Genomic DNA, 21,130 nt, shown 5'->3' on the forward strand with positions numbered 1-21,130 from the left:
AAACCAGCATACACACATGAGAGCACGATAACATTGCACCTTCTCTCTCTCCTCTGTTCACTCCTGCAGGGCAAGCTGGGCGGTCTGCGTTCAGAAGCAGAGAAGCTGGCATCAGAGCATCCGGAGCAGGCCGGAGAGATCCGTGCGAGGCTCGAGGAGATCCAGGAGGTGTGGGAGGATCTTCGCTCCACTATGAAGCGCCGCGAGGAGTCCCTGGGCGAAGCATCCAAACTGCAGGGCTTCCTGAGGGATCTGGACGATTTTCAGGCCTGGCTGTCCCGCACACAGACGGCCGTGGCCTCTGAAGACACACCCACCTCATTGGCTGAGGCTGAGCGGCTGCTGGCCCAGCACGAGGCCATCAAGAACGAGGTGGACAACTACCGCGAGGACTACGAGAAGATGAGGGCTACCGGAGCCGAGGTAGGCACTGGCAGTATTTCTTGCACTTGAAATACATGCATGTATTACAAATGGTGTTTGAATGTGAAAATATATCACTATCAGCTGATTTTTGCATCCCAGCAAAAAGTTCTACACCACACGCTCAGTCGAAAATCTATTTTAAAAATACATTTCATAATATTTCAGAATTCCTTTATTAACTTATATTTATTCCAAACTGCATGTCTTTTTCAAGTTCCTTATTAAGGAAATAGATACTAAGATGTGTTTATATTTATTTTAGCTAATATTTGAGTATATAAAATATATTAGTTGTTCAGAAATTATGCATTGAATGTAAATAATACAGAATAACCATGCCCATCCCAGGTAAGCACAAATTAATGGCTAAATAAATAAAAAGGGCATTTATCATGTTACAGCACGCATACAGAATGAATGTATTAGATGGCTGCTCGTTCAAATGAAGAAATGTGTTTATTAAACCCCAATTTGGAATAATTAGGCCAGGTACTGATACTGCATTAACAGCAGTTCTACAAGTCTGCATGCACGTTTACCCCCTGGCCTTTTCTGTGGTTGTGTGTGTAGGTGACCCAGGGTCAGACGGACGCTCAGCACATGTTCTTGGCTCAGCGGCTGCAGGCTCTGGACACAGGCTGGCATGAGCTGCGCAGGATGTGGGAGAGCAGACACTGCGTGCTGGCTCAGGCCTTTGACTTCCAGACCTTTCTCCGGGATGCCAAGCAGGCCGAAGGCTTTCTCAACAGCCAGGTCAGACGCAAAGAGACGTTTTCATAAGACATGATGACAGTTTCAGAATTCATGATTTAATAATGCACCGCCTTTAGTGATACTAATGAAACAAAATAGCTCGCAGTAGCTGTGAGTACTATGAGATTTTTTTTTTTCTACACCGTTTTGCCTTCTGTACTTTGCATTCACTTAAAGGGGAGATGCAAAGTCATTCAAAGTGTTCAAGAAGTGGTTCACTGTAGAGAAACTTGCTTTCATTTTCGACAAACTTGCACATAAATGGAGATCGATATGCTTAGATACGTTAATGTGATAACATCGCATTAAATGTGAAACCACACACCTCTAATGGACAGATGGTGAAAGAGAGAAATCAATGAATGAGTGATGATCACTAGCTAGAATTTCAGCATTTGTGAATAAGGCACCAGGATCATTATTGACTTTGGTTTACCGTAATTTATGTTCTCTTTATGCGTCCCTCCATAGGAGTATGTGCTGTCACACACTGAGATGCCCAGTAGCCTGCAAGGGGCACTGGAGGCCATCAAGAAGCATGAGGACTTTCTCACCACCATGGAGGCCAGTGAAGAAAAGATCAATGGTGTGGTGGAGTCTGGGCGACGCCTTGTATCTGACGGAAACGCCAACGCTGACAAGATTCAGGAGAAAGCTGACTCCATTCAAGAGAGGTACAAAAGAGAGAGACTGGTGATAAAAAGAAGTAATTCGTTTGGTAGTTTCATTTCTATAAGCCTGGGTCCCCGTAGGTCATAAAAGGCATGACCATATGAGGCGATCCTTAATAGCCCCATATTATTTAGCAAAAAAATTGCTTAAAAAAATTACCAATAGCAAAATAGTACCATTTTGGATGCAATGATACTGTTAGTTTGTCATGAAAGTTTTTCTTAAGAGCGACAATAAGATAAAACTAATAGAACATGGTAACCATCAGTTTATCACCTCCTTAGGACTTACGATGCCTGTGTTGTGGATACACATCTTTATTGTGTGCAGTGTAAAGACACTGATATCTGTTTGGAGACATCTGTCTAAGAATTTCTCTTTCTGTATTAGACACCAGAAGAATAAGCAGGCAGCTAATGATCTTCTGGCCAAACTGAAGGACAATAGGGAGCTCCAGCACTTCCTTCAGGACGGACAGGAGGTATAAATACCAGGCACTAATCACAGGCCTCTACCTTGATTATGGACACAGTTAGGCTGAATTGCTGTTTAGCTTAAGATGAATCAATCCATATATTACATGTGCAGTGATATAAATACTCGATATGTGCTCTTCTCAGTCATTTCTCTTTTCTTCTGTCCCTCTTTCTATCTCTGTCGCAATCTCTATATCGTTCTGTAGCTGACTCTCTGGATTAATGAGAAGATGTTGACAGCTCAAGACATGTCATATGATGAGGCCAGGAACCTGCATAGCAAGTGGCAGAAACACCAGGCCTTCATGGCTGAGCTGGCCTCCAACAAAGACTGGCTGGACAAAATCGACAAGGTACAGGCATCTCACACACATTTCAGAAAGTTGCAAATACAAGTGCTGATGTAGATCCTACTTAGTCAAAATTATTATAAAAACAGTATTTTTCAGATTTGTTAGGAGTAAACAATCTTCTAGCCAAACAAATTTGCTCTGTATGGTTTAATGAAAAATCAAATGTATGATTTCCTTCAAATGTATTGATTCGGAGAGGACATAGTTGGTGTAGATACTTGCCTCAGACTGAGTGTTAAGTTGTTAAGAGATCTACAGAAGATCTTGCTTATATGGTTTCTGATACCGTGTGACATACTGTTATCTAAAAACACAGACAAAAATATGTCCCATAGTTTGAAAAATCAGACATCTCAAAGCCATTTTTTTTTTCTTTTCATTTTGTCGTTGTGTGTGACTTTTCACCAAACCATTACTAAAGTAGAAAAAAAGACTTGACTTTGGTTCTCATTCACACTCTCTATATTTTCCAGGAGGGTCAGGCACTGGTGGCTGAGAAGCCTGAACTGGAGGAGACTGTGTCAGAGACTCTTCGTGCACTACAGAAGCAGTGGGAGGAGCTGGAGAACACCACACAGACCAAAGCGCAGTGCCTGTTTGATGCTAACCGGGCCGAGCTGTTCACTCAGAGCTGTTCGGCACTGGACTCCTGGCTCCAGAACATCTCCTCTCAACTTCAGAGCGACGACTTTGGCAAGGACTTAACCAGTGTCAACATACTGCTCAAGAAACACCAGGTATGGCAGCCCAGGTTGGGCAAACTGCAGTAGACCTGGGTGATAAAATGCTAATTATAGAAAACAAAACATTGGTAATATTATCAGCAATGGTATTGGGATGCTAAACCTGTGTGTGTTTCAGATGCTGGAGCACCAGATGGATGTTCGTGAGAAGGAGGTGCAAGCTCTACAGTCTCAGGCACTGGCCTTGGCCCAGGAGGAGGCTGGAATAGTGGAGGTGGACAGTCAGCAGCGCAGAGTGGAGGACAGATTCTCTCAGCTGCAGGATCCGCTCAAAAACAGGCGCCTGCAGCTGCTCGCCTCCAAAGAAGCCCACCAGTTCAATAGAGACCTGGAGGATGAAATAGTGAGATGCACTCTTACATACTCACTCACCCTCACACGCTTTTGAAGTCCCACATATACACTTTGGGTTGAAACCCTTCAAATCTATTAGCCTGAGTGAAACTGCAGCTGGCCTTCACATTTACTGAGGGTAATCTGTAGTTTGTTTTGTTGTACAGTGTTCGACCCTGTGATGTCAACCAATCCTGACTGCTGGTCTAGTTAGTGACCCATACTCTCATAAATACAAGCATCGTGCAACTTTTACCGTGATCATTAAACACACTCATAAAAAAACATTGTAGAATTTTAAAGAGTTACTACGTTTACATGAAGATATTCAACTTCCTAGCACTAACTTTAGCAATCTGCCTTCCTTCTGCTAAACATTTCAAAACAGCCCCTGAAAAGATAAATCATTAGAAGGTTTTCCTAGTCTTTAAATCACACATTTGTCATGTGGCATATTATTAATGTCATGCACTTTTCCTGCTGAAACCTTGCATGTGGAATATAGTTGACTAACTCTTTCTGTCTGTCTCTTCTGCAGCTGTGGGTGAAAGAAAGAATGCCTATGGCTACATCCACTGATCACGGCAAAGACCTACCCAGCGTACAGCTCCTCATCAAAAAGAACCAGGTAACATGCATACAGACACTTTTTACTTATTTATTTCTGCCGCAAACTGATTGACAGATGCAGTTTTAGTTCAAAATTATGTAGGTGTAGCCAGATTAATGCAAGGACGTAGGAAATACCTTTATTTTGGCCTGAATCCAGGTTTATGAGCAAGATGAGCTGAGGTATTCTTTTTTTACTCGCTCCCACTCAGAGATTAAAGACGGTTCACAGCAAATAACAAGCAAAGCACATTTTGTGAAGAGCGTTAACAAATACAGGAATGAAATCTTTCTTATTGTGAGGTTTCAGCTAATTTGATATTAACCACTGTTTTTATAGGTCAGTTATGCACGTTCAGAAGAATGTTATCTTTTTATTTGTAATCACTGAATTATAAAACAATGACTAACCAGTTAACGCATTTTAACAAAGCCGTCATGTTCTCTTCATTTTTGCTTTTGTTCTCTGTTCAGTTTGTAATTGCTGCTCACACTTTTTCTCAGGTTTTAGTTCTCTTTTTTCTCTCTATGTTAAGACTCTACAAAAGGAGATCCAGGGCCATCAGCCCCGCATCAATGACATCCAGGCACACGGGCGCAGCATGGATGATGAGCGGCGTGCAGCTCTGGATGAGCGTCTGACAGAGCTCGGGGAGCTGTGGGCCCGGCTCATCTCAGAGACTGACCAGAGACATGCGCGCTTAGTCGAAGCCAACCGAGCCCAGCAGTTCTACGCTGACGCAGCTGAGGCTGAGGCCTGGATGGGCGAACAAGAGCTGCATATGATGTCTGAGGAGAAGGCCAAGGTGAGCGTAATATGTAATGTAATATGTAAATGTAATATGTAATATGATGTATCCCCAGTATATTCAACTCCAGACTTTGAATCCAGCTGTTTGCAACTGTTATTACAACAGATTTTTCTGGTGGTGATTACAAAAACATTTTAGGACACTCACTTTATAAAACATTAATAACTACTATTCCATTATGAGCAGAACATTCTGGCCATGTGTTTATATCTGTTACAGGATGGTCAGAGTTCTTGTGAGTTTTACAAGAATTTTGTTTATTACAGGAATATCTGTGCTCTTATTTATAGCTGTCATTCCAGAATGAGCGGCGTGCTCTGAAGTTTATAATGCATTTATAACTGTTATGACAGGATGAACAGAACACTGGGCCTGTTATAATACATATATAACAGTAATTACCTGACAAGCAAAGCGCTGTGATGTTTATTATAATATAATGCTTTTATAACTGTTATAACAGGATGAACAGAGTGCTGTGGTGATGGTGAAGAAGCACCAGATCCTGGAGCAGGCACTGGAGGACTACGCTCAGACCATCCACCAGCTGGCCAACAGCAGCAGGCTCATGGTGAACAGTGAACATCCTGAGAGGTGAGGAGCAGTGTGGCTTTCTAACCAAGCAGTTGTGCTGAAATTGGGATTGTCACAGAATCTTCACTCAGACTAATACGACAATAGCACTAGCTATCTAGCACTGCTTTTGTACTAGACAGAATGGCATGATGTTTTTAGTTTAGAATGCAATTAATAGAAGCTTATAGCCACTAATTAGCCTAAACCTGATAAGGATTGCTGTAGTCAGATGCAACCTGAATAGTGTCAGTGTAGCCTGGAACAAGATAACTGACATGTCAATACAGGCGAAAGTAAATCTCTGAATGCACAGAAGTCGTTGTATTTTCTGTCTGTGTATCAGTGAGCGGATCACGCTGCGTCAGGCTCAAGTGGATAAGCTGTACGCTGGGCTGAAGGACCTGGCGGAGGAGCGGCGGGTCAGGCTGCAGGAGAGGTTGAGGCTGACCCAGCTCAAGAGAGAGGTGGATGACTTGGAGCAGTGGATCGCAGAGAGAGAAGTCGTTGCCGGCTCTCATGAACTCGGACAAGACTATGAGCATGTCACTGTACGAAAGGGTTTACTATTTTTGTCTGTGCTTTCCTTTCTCTCATATTAGACATGACACTTAAAGAATGTGAGTGTATGTGTAGAGATGTGAGAGATTTTTAGGCATTTTTTTTCCTTTTGGACATGATTTGCGTATTAGAAAAGTACATTACCTGAAGAAAATGCAGTGATCATGCGATTTAAGCAATTCACAGGTTGTTACTAGAATTTTGCTAGATTGTTGTTTCAGTGTCCCATGTGGTTGGTAGGGTGTTGCTGGGTGCCTGCTGAGGTATCCCAGGTGTTGTTTCAGTATTGCTAGGCAGTTACTGTGGTGTATTGTTTAACAGTCATTTAGGATTTTTGTCATTTAAAAGTTTTGAGTAGTAGTGCACATAGGAGATGTCTGTTTTTGTCTATAAGTTTGTTCATGAAATGGTTGTTCCTTCTCTCTCCGTTTCTCAGATGTTGCGAGACAAGTTCCGGGAGTTTGCTCGGGACACCAGTGCGATCGGTCAGGAGCGAGTAGACGCTGTGAATGCTCAGGCAGATGAGCTGATCGAATCAGGTCATCCAGAGAACGCCAGTGTGGCCGAGTGGAAGGACGGTCTGAATGAGGCTTGGGCAGATCTGCTGGAGTTGATGGACACACGTACGCAGATGCTGGCCGCCTCATACGAGCTGCACCGCTTCCACCAGGATGCTCGTGAGGCACTGGGGCGAGTAAAGGAGAAGAGAGAGGCTCTGGCTGGAGCGGAACTGGGCAGAGACCTCAACACTGTCCAGCACCTGCACCGCCAACACACCGCCTATGAACATGATGTACAGGCACTGAGTGGACAGGTGTGTGTGAGAGACCATATCATTACTTTTTGAAGAAAACACTGTATTTCTGTGAAAACTCTGGGAGGGGAAACAACTTGAAGAAAATCTAAAGCAGATGCACCCCATGTCCTAATAAAGGCTATTGTGTGCTTGTCTTTGAAGTCAAAATGATAAAAAAAAACTATAAATAATAAATAAAACTATATTTGAAGTTTGCTTCTTAAGTTTTGCACTGGGGCTGCAAGGCTAATGTAGCTAACAAATAATGGAAACTGCATACCCAAATCCCACACTTGCCACTCACTGTTAAAATCTATGTAAATTCAGAAATTTGTTTCTGAACACTTTAAACATGTTAGAAAATAAGTGCTGAAATCTTATGAAAAGATTATGAACTATATTTTATTGAATTGTGGAGTTAACCGTTAACCTGTTTCTGATTTTTGTGGTGAAGACTTTTATATGGATGGGCCTAAAATCATGACATGACACACTGGAGCCATTCTTAGCATGACCCCTCCCCTAAAACTATAATGATATAAGAACTCCAGCGCATTGACGTCTGTGTTTTTCCCAGCCTAACGTATTTGGCTAGGTTATGCTAGTCAGTAACCTCTGTTGCTGACTTGCATAAATGGGAATGACTGGCCGGCAACGACTTCCCTCTCTGCGGTCCACTGCTCCAGGTCATCCACCTGCTAGTGGCTTCATTTCAATCCAAAAGAGCCTTTGCTACCTAAACTAGCGAGCTAACGAATATTCTAACAGAGCTTAGTACAAAGCTGTTCGCAAACGTCTTGTTTGAATTTTTCCATATATATTCTCCATATTTTCTATATATTCTCAAATAGTGCAGTAGTTATATTCTGGCGAACGGAAAGCTGAAGAGTATGCACCCTTACTGTGATTGAGTGACCAAAACAGGATAAAAATCAGGCTTCCAGGTGTCTTGTTTATAGGTAACATTATCTTATATAAGGTAAAAAAATCACACACACATCTGTTGTAATTAGCTTTTTGCCATGTTCTTCCATTAATTACAAAACTGTCTCTAGTAGTGATATAAAGGGGAAAAACAAGGAGAAATGCCACCCCTGAAGAGTAGCTAAAACATTTCTGTGCATCCATTTACCAAATATAGGCTGATGATCCATAATCTACACAGGAAATAACTGGAACTGGGGACAAGATAAATGTAAGAATTGTCCAGATCCAGATGAAGTTTCTGAATGAATTGATCCATAGCCATTAAGTAAATGTATCCAGATTAGATTTGGTCTCATCATCTAATCTTGAGAGAAAATAAGTGGAAGGGGACCTCTGATGAGCTCTTATGAGTTACCCTGTTACAGGGTGTATACATTCCCCTCATCTCCCCTTATCTCCTATCCATCTCAATGATTTTCATTAACATTTGCCATTTGACCCTGCAGGTGACTCAGGTGCAGGACGATGCGGCTCGTCTGCAGAAAGCATATGCTGGAGAGAAAGCTGAGGACATCCACCGGCATGAGCGAGCTGTGACTGAGGCCTGGGAAGGGCTTCTGGCCGCCGCTCAATCCAGACGACTGCTGCTGTTAGATACAGTGGAGAAGTTCCGCTTCTTCAACATGGTCCGAGATCTGATGTTGTGGATGGATGGAATCAACCTGCAGATACAGTCCCATGACAGCCCCAGGTCTGTACAAGCACACATACAGACAAGCGTTTACTGTTAAAACTTCTGTGAAAGGCATGTAAATATGCATATTCTCACAAACAGTGATGAAATACAGACACACTATTTAAATTCTAGCCATGCAGAATAAATAATACTGGATTATGTTTTTTTAAACAGTGTAATTATTTGTGTGGTGTGTTTCAGAGATGTGTCATCGGCTGGGCTGGTGATAGCAAATCATCAGGACATTAAAGCAGAGATTGAGGCCAGAGCCGGCAACTTCACCGCATGCACCGACATGGGAAACACACTTCTCAACAACAACCACTATGCTTCAGACGAGGTACACATACACATATATTCTCCTCAACAACCACTGCACTTTAGACGCGACATACACACACTCTCCTGTTTCAGACACCAACGTAAACAATAACTTGGCGCATATAATACACATACACTTCAGTGCAAAAATTGAATGGCAAAGCATTAAACTTTTCATGATCTTATAAACAAATCAATAAACAAATAAAGTAACCAAGTATGGAAAAGCTTTTCCCTTTGATTCCTTTCAATATTGAAGTCTTATGGGTGTGCTTGTAAACTTGCAGAAAACCTTTTACAGAAAGAAGAGTCAGTATTGTTCCACTCAGCACTGATGGTTTCAAACAGTTGAAAAACACTGGCAAACTAGTTTGTGTTTAATGTGAGATCAAATGTTCTCTATATTCTCTCTTAGAGTTTCAATCTGGACTGTGACCAGGTCTAAACCATCAGTAAAAACATTATATTTCATAGGTTATTCATTTTCAGTGTCAGGAAATGTATATTTAACAGATATTACACAGAAGCCTCAAGCAATACGTATAATCTCAAATCCATTATTCAATCTGTCCACTATTTACCTTTGTGCACCTACTGCCACATTAACCTTCCCATCCTTGCAGTCTTAAAACGCCACAGTTACAACTGCGTCGTCCCAACAAATCATTCCCGAAGGAGTCGCTGACACGGACATTGTTCCCCTTTAAAGAGACAGTAACATTCACGCAAGCAGCTACCCCAAAACATCTCAACTGCCTCAGAAATAAAGGAGCTGAGAATGAAACTCTTGAACTTGGTGGACCACCACAACAGTCGTTCTTCAGATCTGGAAAAATAAAAACTCACAGGTGTTTGTCCATCCTTCCACTGTGAGAAGACAGCACTGTGGGTCTGAAAGAATGTTTAGCTGTCAAGAGGCCATCACGAAGAAAAGGAGACAGACACGTCAAACGAAGAAGCTGCTGGTGTTCTCAGGATAATGAACAGAGTCCAGACTTGAACGTTATTGAATGTGTTTGGGATTACTTGCATTATAGGAAGTAGAAAATTCGACCCACTTCTAAGACTTGAGCTTTGGGTGTGTGGAATAATATCCCTTTAAAAGATTTCTTTTAAAAAAATCAAAAGTGAGTCTCATGTAGAGAGTGGACACACTAAATACTGAAAAATGTGATATTATATTTAGTTGAGACTTCTATGTCACTTTCTGTTAAATATGTTTTTCCTGACACTTTAAAATGTATAACTTATAGTATTTTAACTGGAAATGTAAAAAATGAAGGGTGAACAGTTTTTACACAGTACTGCCGATATACTTAATTCACACTTAGACGAAACGGTCAGTGTACACCTGGTAAGCTCACACATATACTGTCTCTTTTGTTTTGTAGATTCGGGAAAAGCTGGAGCAGCTTCAGGAGAAAAGAGATGAAATCAGCCAGAAATGGCAGGACAAAATGGAATACCTACAGATCGGTGAGTGGATGTCTGCGAGTGCATGCATGTGAATGAGAGCATCATTTCCATCTACACAGAAACATGAACTAGAAATGGCACCGATCGAAGACCAGGTGTCCGTATCAGGTGGACATCTGCAGAAAATGCTATATTGAATATTGGAGGGGAAAAAGGAGTGAATGTGATCCAATCCTGTGAAAAACATATGACATAGTGCTCATTCCGACATTGGCTATTTCAACTGCATGACGAAGTTGTTAGAATTGGCCACAGCCGGGATTAATAAAGTTAAAACATCTACTCTTGAGACTTGGAAGATTTGTTGTGATGTGGCAAAAAGACTGGAACAAATGCTGTGAGGTGCATAACGTAGACTAAAATTCTTTTCTCCCTCTTTTTCCTTTTAATTTTGAATTGTCATCCTTTGCACTAAAATCTTATTGACTAAGTAGTATAAAGTATGTACAGAAAACAGGGATGGATGGACCAGCGGGATGGGGAGGGATGGGGTGGGCAAGGGGGTTGTTTTTCCTGCAGTTCTGTAATGTTGTGATAAAATGCTGCTTGATTAACAGGAAACAAAAAAATTGATCACAAAAAAAAATTCAATAGTGCTCATTCACTCTGATGTGATGTGGTGTGATGTTAGCTTTGTAGTTGTTCCTTTGGGGTTAATGGTGTGATTGTGAAGGTTCAGTATGATTGGATTCTTTTAGATTCTTCAATTAAAAAGAGCTTATTTTAAAGTTCAGTAGAACAACAACTGGATACTGAATACTGGATGTACAAAATGTGTCCTCCGTGCTACAAAGTGTAGTGCGTTTACAATCAATACCGTTTTTGTTTGCTTGTTTCTTTGTTCCTTTTTCTTTACTGAATATTGATCGTTTTTGTGTGTTTATCTGTATGTGTTTAGTTCTGGAGGTGCTGCAGTTCGGCAGGGACGCATCAGTAGCCGAGTCATGGTTGGCAGGTCAGGAGCCGCTAGTGCGGGCAGCAGAACTGGGCTCCAACGTAGACGAAGTAGAAAGCCTCATCAAACGTCATGAAGCCTTTGAGAAACTCGCTGCAGGCTGGGAGGAGCGCTTTGTACAACTGGAGAAACTCACTACGGTCTGAAACATGCACACACATTCAATCTGCAGCAACACTGATTACGATTCTGAATTCTTTTCATCTAAGAATTTTTTTGGGCAGATTTTTATTTGCCAGAGTTTTTTGAAAGCAACAGATAACGAAGACAATAACATTTTAAATTTGCTTTTTACTCAAAAATATGAAACCATAGCCAGGTGAGTTGGGTAGGTCTAATTGGGGTCCATGCACCCCCAACTGGAATATATAACTTTTATTTGGTCTCTCTTATCCCTGCAGCTGGAGGAGCATGAGATTCAGAAAAGGATTGAAGAAGAGGAGAGAGCGAGGAGACCACCCACACCTCCTCCCGTAGAGGAGGTGGTACAGTCTGAAGCAGAACATGAGTCAGCAGCCAGGTAAATTGAGGACTATACCATCATACAGGTTTTAGGGGAGGCATGGTGAGCGCTGCGTTGTCATTTTGTTTCTTTAAGCAGGATGTTTTCTGTGTGAGAATATAATTAACAAATCATAAAATCAGTGTTATAGCACGTCGCTACAGGTTTATATAGTGTTAACGAATGTATTTATTACTCTTAGTAGTTCAGTAAAATAATTTTAATTGTGCGAATGCAGAGTTTGCATAAACCTGAACATGCTTCTCAGTGATTTATCCCTATGCCTCCAAGCATTGACCAGTAAAGTTGGCTGAAGATGCTGAGCATACCACTTTAAAAGTAATTTGAAAGTAATATTTGAGCGTGAGAGCTACAGTCACAGATTTTGTGATAGAGCTGGGCTTCAGCCTGCGCTGCTGGATTGTTTGAAGGATCAAACTAGGAAAATGCATTAGTGCCAATAAAAACAAAGAGAGAACAAATTGAAATATTCATATTCGTTCAAATGCTGGTGCACAGTTTCTGTTTATTTGTGGATTTAACATATTGCAAAAAGTAGAAATTGTATGTGTGAATACATGATTAATTTCTCTGTCTTGTTTCTCACCTACGTGCTCTCTCTCTCTCTCTCTCTCTTTCTTTCTTTCTTTCTTTCTTTCTTTCTTTCTTTCTTTCTTTCTTTCTCTCTCTCTCTCTCTCTCTCTCTCTTTCTTTCTTTCTTTCTATCTTTCTCTCTCTCTCTCTCTCTCTCTCTCTCTCTTTCTTTCTATCTATCTCTCTCTCTCTCTCTGTCTCTCTCTCTTTCTTTCTTTCTTTCTTTCTTTCTTTCTTTCTCTCTCTCTCTCTCTTTCTTTCTTTCTTTCTTTCTCTCTCTCTTTCTCTCTCTCTTTCTTTCTCTCTCTCTCTCTCTCTCTCTCTCTCTCTCTCTCTGTCTCTCTCTCTCTCTCTCTCTGTCTCTGTCTCTCTCTCTCTCTCTCTCTCTCTCTCTCTCTCTCTCTCTCTCTGTCTCTCTCTCTCTCTCTGTCTCTCTCTCTCTCTCTCTCTCTCTCTCTCTCTCTCTCTCTCTCTCTCTCTCTCTCTCTCTCTCTCTCTCCCCTTCTCCCTCTCCCTCCAGGACAAGTTTAGACCAGACCACGCTAAACCAGTCAGTGTCTGTCAACGGAGTACACAGTGACCAGGACACATCACAGGTAGTGCACCTCTATATGTTTTTAGTGTGTTTAAGGCTGTTGATATCTCTTCATATAGACTTCACATTCTTCTCCCTCTGTAAACACTCATTGTCACCCTGGAACCTTGACAAGTCTGAAGAACGTGAACCACATCTGAGTGTCGCACATTGAAAGTCATCCTGTTACATGTTCAGTGCTGTTTCTTCAGTCCTATATATGTTGTCTTGTAGATATATATGTTATATATCTATATATGAATGGAGCAGAAGAGAGAGGGGAGTTGTGTGTCAGAGCTTTGTAAGAAGCAGAGTCAGGAAATCAGCATAAAATGAAACTAACACTCACTTTGTTTGTGGAGTCTGTGTGTCAGTGTCAGCATACTTTTATGTGTCCGGAGCACATTACATCTCACACACACAAACACCAAACACACTAACATACTCTTGTCACATCTCTTACCTGCAGTCCTTATCGGTCTCGGTATCTGAACTGCCGAATCCGGAACCTAAACCACTTTCTAAACCAGAATCTAAACCGGTCTCTAAGCCTGTGCCAAAACCCTACAAGGCACAGCAGCGTGTGAGTACTAACCCCTTTAGAGCTGTGCTAACCTTTAGCTTTAGCCTAGCACCATTGCTACCCCTCTCATTGCTGCCTGCGCTTGGCAAATATAGCTACCTAGCAAACCAGTGGTTGCAGTTCCCCACTTGGCCTGCTAGAGGGCGCCAAACCACCCCGTGGCACCCACAGCTTTTCATGTTTTGCTGTTTTAAAAACACTGTATCTGAGAATTGGAGGATGGGTTCAGGTCTTGCTCGTGTTGATTTTAATGTTTCTTTTGTAATGCTTTTGTCTTGTTTAATGTTCAAATATTTGTATCAGCCTATAAGAACAATAATAATTGGAAATAAACTCATTCAAGTCTATAATAGTTTCCATATTATAGTCCATCTTGTTTTTTGGGTTTAAAAATCCCAAAAAGTTGCTACATCTCCCGAGATTTAAAAGATGTTTTTCTGATCTTGTCTTTTAATTGGAACAGTACTTTTGTCATAAAGGCCAGAAAAAATCCAAACTTCATGTTAAAGGACATGAATCTTACCCTCAGTCTTTGGTTTTTACTGCACACCTTGTAAAGATTTAAGTTTGACACCTTTAATAAATGTGTTAACAGTGTATGCTGGACTATTTTTGGACCATAAAGCCTACTTCATTGCCTCAGTATGATTTCAGGTTTTTTACCCACATATGTAACAACTTTTTTTCTTTTGGCCCTCAAAGTCCATGTTAACATCTTTGCAAAATGCCCAAATTTATAAAAACCCCTTGTGGCTGGTTCAGTTTTCCATGTGTGTCCCAGCATTCCCTGTCTGACTACATCATTCGCTGTGTTTTTCCATGCCACTCCCAGTGTTCCATGCGTTTCCCAAAATTCCTTACTGCGTTCCCCCATGATGTCACTGGTCTTGTTTGTCAGTAAGGCTGTCTGTTCTTGTGTACTCTGAGTGTGTTTGTGTTCTGGCATGATGTTATGAACAGTCTCAGTCTGCCAGGTGAACAGATTTAAATCACAATCTTTCCTGTGAGGATCCTTTTTTGAATATTAAGTCATAGCAATGTTACTTCTGCTTGAGTAAAATATTCAACTCCTCTATTACAAGATATTTGCAAAGTAAAAGAAATTCGCTTTTCACAACTTTCAACCTGTGGAAGAAATTGGCTGTCTGTAATCTTAACATCCTAAAATATTGCAGTAAGAATGTTAACCTAAAATAACTCAAAGTAATCGCTTGTTCATTTATACTTTTTCTTGTATTTAAGTGAAGTGCATATGTAAGATTTTATGAAATTGAGTCAAATGAAATTCCAGTTATTTAACTGTGCTGTTAAAAACACAAGAAAAAAGTCAAGAATTACTTGTTACAGTTAAACAGTTTAGTTTATTGTGTTTGTGAACATTACCAATTAAAACTGATGCCATGCTGCGTTGTCACCCATCATTAGCTGAGCAGGTAGATTCAGGGCCCTTATGTCACTTAATCCTTTGGTTTTACTGTAACGTTAATTCAAATATGAACTAGTCTGAAGTGTGTCGCTCTGAACGAGTGGGAGAGTCCCTGACTGTGTGTGTCACGCAGGGGTCAGAGTCTGAGTCTGTGAACGGGCCGGGCCGGGACAGTGGACTGGACACAGCCTCTCGGCACGACCCCTCAGCCACATTGCCTGGCAGAGTGGACCCCACCACAGAGACCTTGGAGGGCATGCTGTGCAGAAAACATGAGATGGAGAGCCACGCAAAGAAAGCAGCCAACAGGTACAGTGGGAGGGAAGGAGAGAGAGGGAGGTGGTGTTAGGCTGGAGGGATGGGAGAGAAAAAGCTGGATGAAACTAAAGAGCATGAGTTTATTTTCCTGTATGTCAGTTACTCAATCATATGGGTCGGCAATATCCGTGTGTGGGGCAGTGGAGCTGTTCTGAGCTGCAAGCCTTAGATATTTAATGGATGGTTAATAGTTTAGTTAGATAGTTCATGTTGGTAGTCAGTGAAACTCCTGTGAACAACTTTGTGCTTTCTGATGAAAATCTAAGTAATTCATATTTTTGGAGCAGTGTGCTGAAGGGTATGCCAAGGTTGTTCCTTACCTTACTGTTTTTCCCCTCTCTGCACTCTGTCCCCTCATAAAAGGAGAAGCTTTGAGCCCCCTTGTCCATAAATTAACACATCCTCTCTCTGTTGTTTATTATTAAATGCACAATTCCTTTTTTAATTAGTTTATTTAACGTATCATGAAAAAATTAAATGTGTCCTGTGCAAAAGTTGACAGTTTAAATTTTAGATTTTTGTCCAGGATGTTAAACTCAGCGAATACATAATAAACATTGTGCACTAATGATTGCACTAAATTGCTGTATTCATTAGAGCTGTCAGTAGAAGATTAGTTTTGTTAACTTATTTTCACTTAGAAAGTCAACAAAGAAATGTCATTAGACCTTTGAGGGGGTGTTTTGCACATAACTGGATGTGTTTAACAACTTTTCCTGTTCAGCTTAATATAAATACATAATCACCGTTAGATCAACTAACCCTAAACATTTTCTGGGGGAATAAATCCCAGGAATGCAATGAGTGATTATTGCGAGTGATGATAAATTTCCTATGAACATATGGAAGTGATTACTGGAATCTCTCTCTGTCTCTCACACACAGATCATGGCAGAATGTGTACTGTGTGCTGAGGAAGGGAAGTCTTGGCTTCTATAAGGACAACAAGAGCGCCTCTAACGGAATCCCCTACCACGGAGAAGTTCCCATCAGCCTCAGTGAGGCCACCTGTGAGGTCGCCCTCGACTACAAGAAGAGGAAGCATGTCTTCAAACTGAGGTGACGGACAGAAATACAGATTACCTACAGCCAGATTTCCCATTGGATAAAAAACACAGCACCGTGTGGTGGTTTAGTGCCTGAGTAACGTTTTTCCTGGTGTTGTTTTCCTCAGGCTGGGAGATGGGAAAGAGTTCCTGTTCCAGGCCAAGGACGAGGTGAGTATCTCTCCACCCTGAGACTCAAACCCTCAGCAGGAAACAGCAGGCAGGGCTGTCCTGCTGGTCATTATCCATGTTATGGAGCTGAAATAAAGGGCAGTCTGACTCTTTTCAGTGAGTCAGATCAGTCAGCTCAGCTCACCAATAAGTGGCAGATAAATTCAAATTAAATGAAATCAAATCAATTAAGCTACATGACTAATAAGTACATTTCTAATTTGTCATGCGTTTCCTCAGTTCGTCTCTTCCAGGTGTCTTAAAATTCATATTATTTCTTGTTTGATTTACATTCTGTGCTTAAAAATGTGAATTCCGTAATTAAAGTGTAGTAACATAGTTACATTAATTAGTTATATACATCACATTATATTATATTTACATAATAAATGATGCTGTTAATAATGATTTAATTTTACGTTGTCTCAACGGTTCATGTCTGCACTTCTAACTTTTTTCTCTGTTATTTAGTAACAAAAAAATGACAAATACATGGTAAAAATACTGCAAGACAGTAACTTTTAATCAAACTGAAATTACAGCCTCTCCTCTTTTTAATCTACCAACATAAATGTAGTATTGACTGAAAGTTTGAGGAACTGCAGCCTCTGTTCATTTGTCTTAATTCAAATGTTTTGGCTATTGTAAGTTACATTGTTGCACTTGTTTTCTTTGTGCCTCTGTCTTACAGGCTGAGATGAGTTCATGGATCCGTGCCATCCACTCCTCCATGCCGTCGAGCGGCGCTGGTGAGCGTTCGCCAGGCGGTCAGCGCGGTCTGAGCCGGGCAATGACCATGCCGCCCATCTCACCCAGCTCGGGCGAGGCTGGAGGAGTGACCATGCGCAATAAAGAGGGCAAAGAGAAAGACCGCGAGAAGCGCTTCAGCTTCTTCGGCAAGAAGAAATAAAGGAGCACTGCACCGTACCGTACGGAAAAGGGAGGAGTGAAGCATCGGTCACCCAACACTCAAAACACAAACTGATACTGTCTGAGAAAACAGAGGAGGACCGCGTCCTCTACTGTCACTTAGCCCTACTTCCACTTTTTATTTCTTTGAGTCATCTTCATCTCTCTGTCTCACTCAGTGCCATACAGGAGAACATCCTTCTCTGAGCTCGCCTCCAAGCTCTGTTAACGACTCCAGCCAATAGGAGGCAGGCAGGTTAGTGTCAGTGACCAGTGAGACCCTTGCTGATTGGACAGTTTTTCCAAACTGAAAAAAAGGCATAGAAAGCGTATGCTTACTCATTTTTTCTTTATTTCAATATCATTTCTGTTTCGACCTTGAGGCTAGCAGGCTTTCCCATAATGCAGTGGTTCCAAAGTTTCTATTCCTTTCCTTCATGATCTACTTCTTTTCTCTCTTTTTGTTTGAATTTCTTTGTGAAGGACCAGAATCACATTTTTTTGGTATTGATGTTGTTACCAGTAATATATCTGTTGTTATTATTATTTATCTATTTGCCGTTGCAGTTTTTGAGGAGAAAAAAAGTAATATTTAATGAGAATTTAAGTATAGCTAGTTTCGAGTCCTGTTTTAGAGAGGGTAAAAAAATCCACACTCTTCTAGAACCGAGCATGAAGAGTTCTAGAACTGGTCTAGAGTCAGCTTCTGGAATCGGCTCATAGTTGAAGGGGTTTCTTTTGTAGAATTGACAGCACATGAGATATTGTTTCCTTTGTTTTTGAATTGACAGATTATTTTTTCCCCCTAAAGAGTAATTAACTTTTAGTCTTTTTTTTTTGGAAGTGTGCAGGGAATAACAAAAAAAATCTAAATACTACAGTCTGCAAATTTAACTTCTGTTTATGGTGGGTTTTTTCCATTTAACTCCTATTTTATCAGTTCCAAAGGATTTTAAAGTTCTGAATGTTGAGGTTTTTCTTTCTTTCTTTCAAGTTTTTTTTCTGTACACTGGTGAAGGTGCAGTTTGTGGTTGAGGAGTTTTGTTGTGGTTTGCTTTATTCTAGTTTAAAGGCAAAATTCGAGTGCTGTTTTCTGACCGAACACATACATGCATAAACATGTGAAGAACTGTGGGGAGGGACCTTTTTCTTTCTTTGTTCTTTATTGGGTTGATTTGGAACACGTAATTCTCTGTATCGACATTTGCTTTGAACGTTTCCTCCTGATTGATCCTCAGACGCCGGTTTCAGCAGTTACACCAACCGAGTGCACACAGTCCGACCCCCCACCGCCCCCCCCCCCCCCCCCACCACCAGACTGCTTCAGAAAGCCCTGGGCCCTGGTATGCTGTTTTTGCCAGAATGTGACTTTGGGCTGTTTTTTTAGAGCGTGCGTGAATATATATGTATGTGTGCGCCAATGTGAAGAAAAACACTGGATGAGAAACTAAACTACTGTTATTTTTTTTTCCTAATGTGGACCAAATCTCCCATTCAGTAAACTCCTAATCTTAATGAATCACCTGAATCATCACCACTGGAATTATCCCATGTAAAGCTATACAGGAAGCTAGGGGTCAGGAGATTTTTGAAGCTATTTTTGCATTTGTACACAGAATAGCATGGCATAGTATTCGTCCCCCATTTATCCAGTGTAGCATGAACAGTATTTTTGTAGAAGGTCGGAAGGTCATTCACTCATTGGCCTCGTCATGATTGTCGGTGTATTTGTGATGTTAAAACTAGGTGGTCGTAAGCGCTTGTCTTTCTCGCTGTCGTACGATGAAGCCCCATCCTCCGAGGGGGTGGAGTATCAAACTGTGAACGTTCTGGAAGTGGAAATGACGAGAAATAAACGGTGCCCGCTTTTAAAGACGACGTGAAAGTTTAATTTGTACCGAAGGAAAATTGCTCTGATTTTCATTGGAGGATGTAATTTTTTACGAAAGTTTTGAAACACGCTCATTTTTACGTTGGCGTAACTCCATGCTTGTAGATATTTGTGACTGTTTTGTCTGTAGGCTTTAATTTGGCTACAATTGAATGTCAACTCTAATGCTGAAACCACGGTTAATGGGCTAGTAAAGGCTGGGTCCAGCCTCAAAAGCATGACCTTTTTTCTCCAAACTGGTCAGTGCTGATTCAGTAAGCTTCAGCCACTCAGACCGTCTTAACTGGCTCCTCTTACGCCAAATTACATAAATAGTTCTAACTTGCGCTTGAATACGTGGTAATAGCATAATGCACATCCGTTTACGACTATAGTTCCTGCTTACTGTAACAGAAACTCTGAGAGGAATTCACCCCATTCGAATCCAATAAAGGAGCCCAAGCTAGCATGAACTGAATAGACATTTGCTTTCATCGTTTACTGTTTGGGTTCAGCCGGACCTGGTCAGTTTGAAGGAATAGCTTAAGCACATATAACTGGTTTGTTGCTCTCAATGAATTGAAGCTAAGAGCCCCCAGCTATTCCTTTAAGTGGCAGTAGAGGATCTTTAACAATATTTCTTCATCTTTATCTCCACTTTTAGTTCAGTCTCACTCCTGCCTTTGTACGAATGTAATACGGTCAATATGGTCAAATTTGTCTGGGCAAATATGTGAGTGTCTGTGAAGCGAGTGCCCAGAGTGTGCATGGCATTTTAAAAATGACCGATATTATAGGGCAATGAATCAGTTAATGCAAGGATTTCGATGCAATACATTATTAAACCGTCATACATGCATTTGAGGAACTTCACTAACAGAGGAAAGTCCACAAAAACAGAATTCTGGTTTTCATACAGCGTAGATTCGAATGTTGGACCAAAAAAAAGATCACTTGCTAAAGGAAGGTTTCCTTTTCTTTTTCTTTTTTTGTTCTTTTTTTCTCACATTTCTTGGCAATTTCTTTGCAATATTTGAATGTGTCCATAAAAATTGCCCCCCCCCATCACCACTTCATCAACATGTAATTTATCAACTGATGTCTATATTTCATTCTGCTACAACTTCAAATCCTGTTCTGAATTGTCAATACCACTACGACCATGTTATCATTATTATTAATTCATTATTATTATTATTACTGCAGAACTCTTCTACTGTTGCTACTGTTATTATTATTATTATTCCTACTACTACCATTACGACTGCCGCTCCTGTATAACTGCAAACTATTCCTGCTGTTGAGTTTCAGGTTCTTTCGTCTGTAATACCAGGCCCTGCCTACAGGGGGCCGCAGTGTGCTGTGGAGCATTTTTCATTAATGATCTTGGGGGGGAAAAAAGAAAAAAAAGGGGAAAAAAAAAACAAAAGCAGCAAGATTTGTTTGTTGACTTGTGTATCTATATCTAATATTAGGAATAATAAAACATGGTTAAAAAAGAAAAAATCCTTTTGTTTTGCATTTTTAGGCCCTGCGTTCCAGTGGGCGTGTCGAGGTTGAATTGCCTTTGGGAAGTGGCTGTTTGTGGGCTTGTGTGTGCAGGCCTTCAGCGTGT

At 41.0% G+C, this 21,130-nt stretch overlaps 1 protein-coding gene across 5 annotated transcripts in view; it reads left to right on the forward strand.

Annotated features, from left to right (window-relative positions):
- Positions 1-20,909, forward strand: part of LOC108437058 (spectrin beta chain, non-erythrocytic 1) — a 99,668-nt gene extending 78,759 nt beyond the window's left edge. For 2 of the 5 annotated variants that reach the window (XM_037533746.1, XM_037533747.1), the window contains exons 19-41: positions 70-423; positions 997-1,179; positions 1,651-1,853; positions 2,242-2,332; positions 2,534-2,680; positions 3,154-3,417; positions 3,542-3,766; positions 4,295-4,384; positions 4,902-5,171; positions 5,641-5,771; positions 6,097-6,301; positions 6,748-7,125; positions 8,541-8,785; positions 8,972-9,110; positions 10,483-10,567; positions 11,466-11,662; positions 11,924-12,042; positions 13,139-13,214; positions 13,662-13,775; positions 15,335-15,510; positions 16,405-16,578; positions 16,694-16,736; positions 17,428-20,909. In XM_037533746.1, the coding sequence (XP_037389643.1) occupies positions 70-423; positions 997-1,179; positions 1,651-1,853; positions 2,242-2,332; positions 2,534-2,680; positions 3,154-3,417; positions 3,542-3,766; positions 4,295-4,384; positions 4,902-5,171; positions 5,641-5,771; positions 6,097-6,301; positions 6,748-7,125; positions 8,541-8,785; positions 8,972-9,110; positions 10,483-10,567; positions 11,466-11,662; positions 11,924-12,042; positions 13,139-13,214; positions 13,662-13,775; positions 15,335-15,510; positions 16,405-16,578; positions 16,694-16,736; positions 17,428-17,646 (4,128 nt within the window). In that variant the 3' untranslated portion in view covers positions 17,647-20,909. The remainder of the gene's footprint in view (positions 1-69; positions 424-996; positions 1,180-1,650; positions 1,854-2,241; positions 2,333-2,533; positions 2,681-3,153; positions 3,418-3,541; positions 3,767-4,294; positions 4,385-4,901; positions 5,172-5,640; positions 5,772-6,096; positions 6,302-6,747; positions 7,126-8,540; positions 8,786-8,971; positions 9,111-10,482; positions 10,568-11,465; positions 11,663-11,923; positions 12,043-13,138; positions 13,215-13,661; positions 13,776-15,334; positions 15,511-16,404; positions 16,579-16,693; positions 16,737-17,427) is intronic. The other 3 variants (XM_037533745.1, XM_037533748.1, XM_037533749.1) reach the window with 3 other exon arrangements.
- The last annotated feature ends 221 nt before the right edge of the window (positions 20,910-21,130 follow it).

The sequence above is a fragment of the Pygocentrus nattereri genome, chromosome 23, assembly GCF_015220715.1.
Source record: "Pygocentrus nattereri isolate fPygNat1 chromosome 23, fPygNat1.pri, whole genome shotgun sequence".
NCBI classification, from domain to species: domain Eukaryota; kingdom Metazoa; phylum Chordata; class Actinopteri; order Characiformes; family Serrasalmidae; genus Pygocentrus; species Pygocentrus nattereri.